Source organism: Microtus pennsylvanicus, chromosome 4 (genome assembly GCF_037038515.1).
Source record: "Microtus pennsylvanicus isolate mMicPen1 chromosome 4, mMicPen1.hap1, whole genome shotgun sequence".
Classification (NCBI taxonomy): Eukaryota; Metazoa; Chordata; class Mammalia; order Rodentia; family Cricetidae; genus Microtus; species Microtus pennsylvanicus.
Genome location: NC_134582.1, coordinates 22,701,489 through 22,704,537, shown reverse-complemented (window position 1 = coordinate 22,704,537; position 3,049 = coordinate 22,701,489). Strand labels below are relative to the sequence as shown.

Sequence of the window (3,049 nt, the reverse complement as noted above, 5' to 3'; positions counted from 1 at the left end):
GCCCTTACTGGCTAATTCTGATATCCCAATCAACCCATCTCTAATAATCTGTGAGCACCGGTCTTACCGGGAAAGATTCAGCATGTCTGACCTGGCGGTTTGCTTCATTGCGTGCGTCTTCCCGGGAGCAGGGAGCATGGCGTCTCTCTGAGGCGTCTGCTCCCAAGAGGAGAGCTGTCGAGTCCGACCTCACTTCCTCTTCCTCCCAGCGTTCTGTTCTGTTTACTCCTCCCACCTATCTCCTAACCAATGAGAGCCAAGCAGTTTCTTTTAATTTAACCAATGACCTTCCTCCATCAGCCACCCATAGTGTGGTGGAACTTGTGGCCCTTTCTAAGGCCACGGCTCTTGCGGCCTGCAGATGTCAGCCCACGCATCTCTCTGTGCTTGTGGACCGGTTTGGTGATCCATTGGGTGTCAGGGTTTCTTCTGATAGCTTTATGGAATAGATCAATGAGGATAACCTCAAAAAATTTGTATGTGGAAGGCCGGGCGGTGGTGGCGCACGCCTTTAATCCCAGCACTCGGGAGGCAGAGGCAGGCGGATCTCTGTGAGTTCGAGACCAGACTGGTCTACAGAGCTAGTTCCAGGACAGGCTCCAAAACCACAGAGAAACCCTGTCTTGAAAAACAAAAAAAAATTTGTATGTGGAATCTTCGCCAACCCAGTAAGAATTCAGGACTCTCAGAGCCCCACAGTGGCATCCAGCTCTCTCCTCAGCAACAGACTGAAGGCTTCTGGCAAACTTTAGCTGGTTCACACCATGATGGACTGGCTTGCCGTAGGTCGCACCCTTGGGCACTGGGCATTTGCGGCCACCACGGTGGACGCGAATCCTGTATATGATGTAACCTTGCTTGGCCTTGTAGCCCAGCCTCCGCGCTTTGTCGGGCCGGGTGGGGCGGGGAGCCCTGTGCAGCGTGCACAGCTGGCGGTACTGCCAGCAGCGGACCCTCAGCAGGAAGTGCATCACGTCCGACTGCTTCTTCGGCCACAGCTCCTGGATGTACTTGTACGCGTCCATCTTGGCTCACCTGATGGCCGCCGTCAGAGGAAAGGAAGAAGCCTTTCTCCCCCCAATCTCATTTCTTAACCCACTGTCCACCCTCACAAGTGACTTCATCACCAACGTTCCTGTTACATCGCACAAGGGTTCTCAGATGGTAAGTTTTATCCCACTTGACGGATCCCAGGACCTACATGCCTATCACAGGGGATGCTGCCTTTCTTGTTGAAAGTACTTTGACAGGTGTGTCGTTAGGATTCTTTCTCTTGTCTCATGTATTTTGAAAGGAGGCAGAAATAATGAAATGAATGCTCGTGGAAAAGTCAGGAAAACCAGTGGCTTTCAAATGAGTCTATCTGCTATATATAAAGCAGATACAATGTGTATAGCCCTCGGCATACACATTTGCTTAGACTTACCACAGTAGAAAGTATGTATTTCAAAAATAAGTGAATACAAGGAGAAAAAGGACTACTCTCAGTGAATATTTGTCAGATCAAGAAGAGATTCTTCTCCTTAGACAAGTGTTTTATTCTAAGACTGTCTGTCTTAGGATTTATATTGCTATGATGGCCATGACCAAAATCAAATTGGGAAGGAGATGGTTTATCTGGTTTACATAGTTCTTCATAGTTCGTCATAGTCCCCCTTACCAAAAGCATAACTCCCTATCACAAGAAAGGGGGCATGGAAACTAACCTACAGAGAAGACAAAGCAAAACCAGGAGTAACACAGATAGTCACACTGTTAAAAACTCATACAATGAGAAACACGCACGGTGGTGTGTGCCTGTAATCCTAGCACTCAGGAAGCTGAGCAGGACTGTGAGTTTACAGCCATCATGAGTTATATAGTAAGACCCTGCCAAACAATAAAGACAAAACAAGACTACATCTCTTATCTATATACCCAATGGTTAAAAACCAGGAGCTTACGGTAAAGTAAAACACTATTTGGGTGCCTGGACAGGAGAGTCCAACTTAGTTTCAGAAGTACCAACATCAACAAGAAGATGTAGAGGAAAGACTTGGGTCCCTTAATTTTTACAAAGGACTTAGTTATAGGACCCTTATAGATAAGAAAATCCTTAGAGGCTCAATTCATGACACAATACAACTTTCCATACAACATGGTACATACACATGCTATGTGCATATCATTCCCTGTAGCCATTAAATCATCTCTAGATGATTTTACAACATAAATGATATATAAGTAGTTGGTGTACCCTAGTTCGGTGGAATAGAGATAATAAAAAAGCCTGTGCTTGTTCATTTCCAGTACGACCTCTCCCCCAAGTGTTCCATTGGCTATTGGTTGAATCTGTAATAGTTAAGGCCAACAGTACATGGTTAAAAGAAAATACACAATTGACTAAACAATTTAGCAAGCAATATGTCATTAGGTCTGTGGTTTCCAATGTTTTTGATTGTTATAAAGGAAGTAAAAGGTGGAGGGGAAGATAGCCGGATTCCCAGGTCTGAAACCTAGAACTCTGACTTTGAAGGGCCTTGGTGTCCTCCTGGCTTTCCTCCTCCTGGCTGGCTGCCCCCACTCTCACTACTCACTGCAAGTAAGATGCTGCCTCCCCAGGTTAAAGCTATCACTGCAGCATCTTCTTCTATCTGCATCTACTGATCATAACTCTAAAACGTTAACATTCTCGAACTCCAAGAGAACAAAAGAATTGAGGGTGGTGCAGCTCTGTGGTGTGACTCCCTGCTGTGTCTCCTGGGCATCTGGTAGAAGCTGTACTTTGGGACACTTATCCTCCCTGTGGGCTATTCTTGTCCTCATAACTGTGTGGCCTCCCCTAGGAAGCAAAGCCAGCCATCTGGGCCCGCTTAGTCCACTCTTAGAGAGTCCTCCCTTCTGATTATGCCAGCCCTTTGGCTTGTTCTGGGTGAACTTGTCACCATGTCTGACTCTTGGTCCAGGAACTCCCTAAGGGCTCACTTGTGTACTTGATGAGTGTCTTACTTCTCTGTCTGCTTTCACAATCTCATTTGCCAGAATTCTGTTGTTTTTCAATTGATTCAGT

At 46.2% G+C, this 3,049-nt stretch overlaps 1 protein-coding gene across 1 annotated transcript; it reads right to left on the bottom strand.

The window, feature by feature from the left end:
- Positions 1 to 296: 296 nt before the first annotated feature.
- Positions 297 to 1,056, bottom strand: LOC142848961 (large ribosomal subunit protein eL15-like). The gene is made up of 2 exons (XM_075971117.1): positions 633 to 1,056; positions 297 to 464 (listed from the first exon to the last, which is right to left on the bottom strand). Exons 1-2 carry the CDS (start codon positions 1,023 to 1,025, stop codon positions 297 to 299), a joined length of 561 nt encoding a protein of 186 aa, XP_075827232.1. The 5' UTR covers positions 1,026 to 1,056.
- Positions 1,057 to 3,049: the final 1,993 nt, after the last annotated feature.

Coding starts and splice junctions, on each gene's coding strand:
- LOC142848961 (XM_075971117.1), bottom strand. CDS start 1,025: ATGGACGCGTACAAGTACATCCAGGAGCTGTGGCCGAAGAAGCAGTCG. Junction 465..632: donor CCACATACAAATTTTTTTTT/GTTTTTCAAGAC, acceptor AAATTTTTTGAG/GTTATCCTCATTGATCTATT.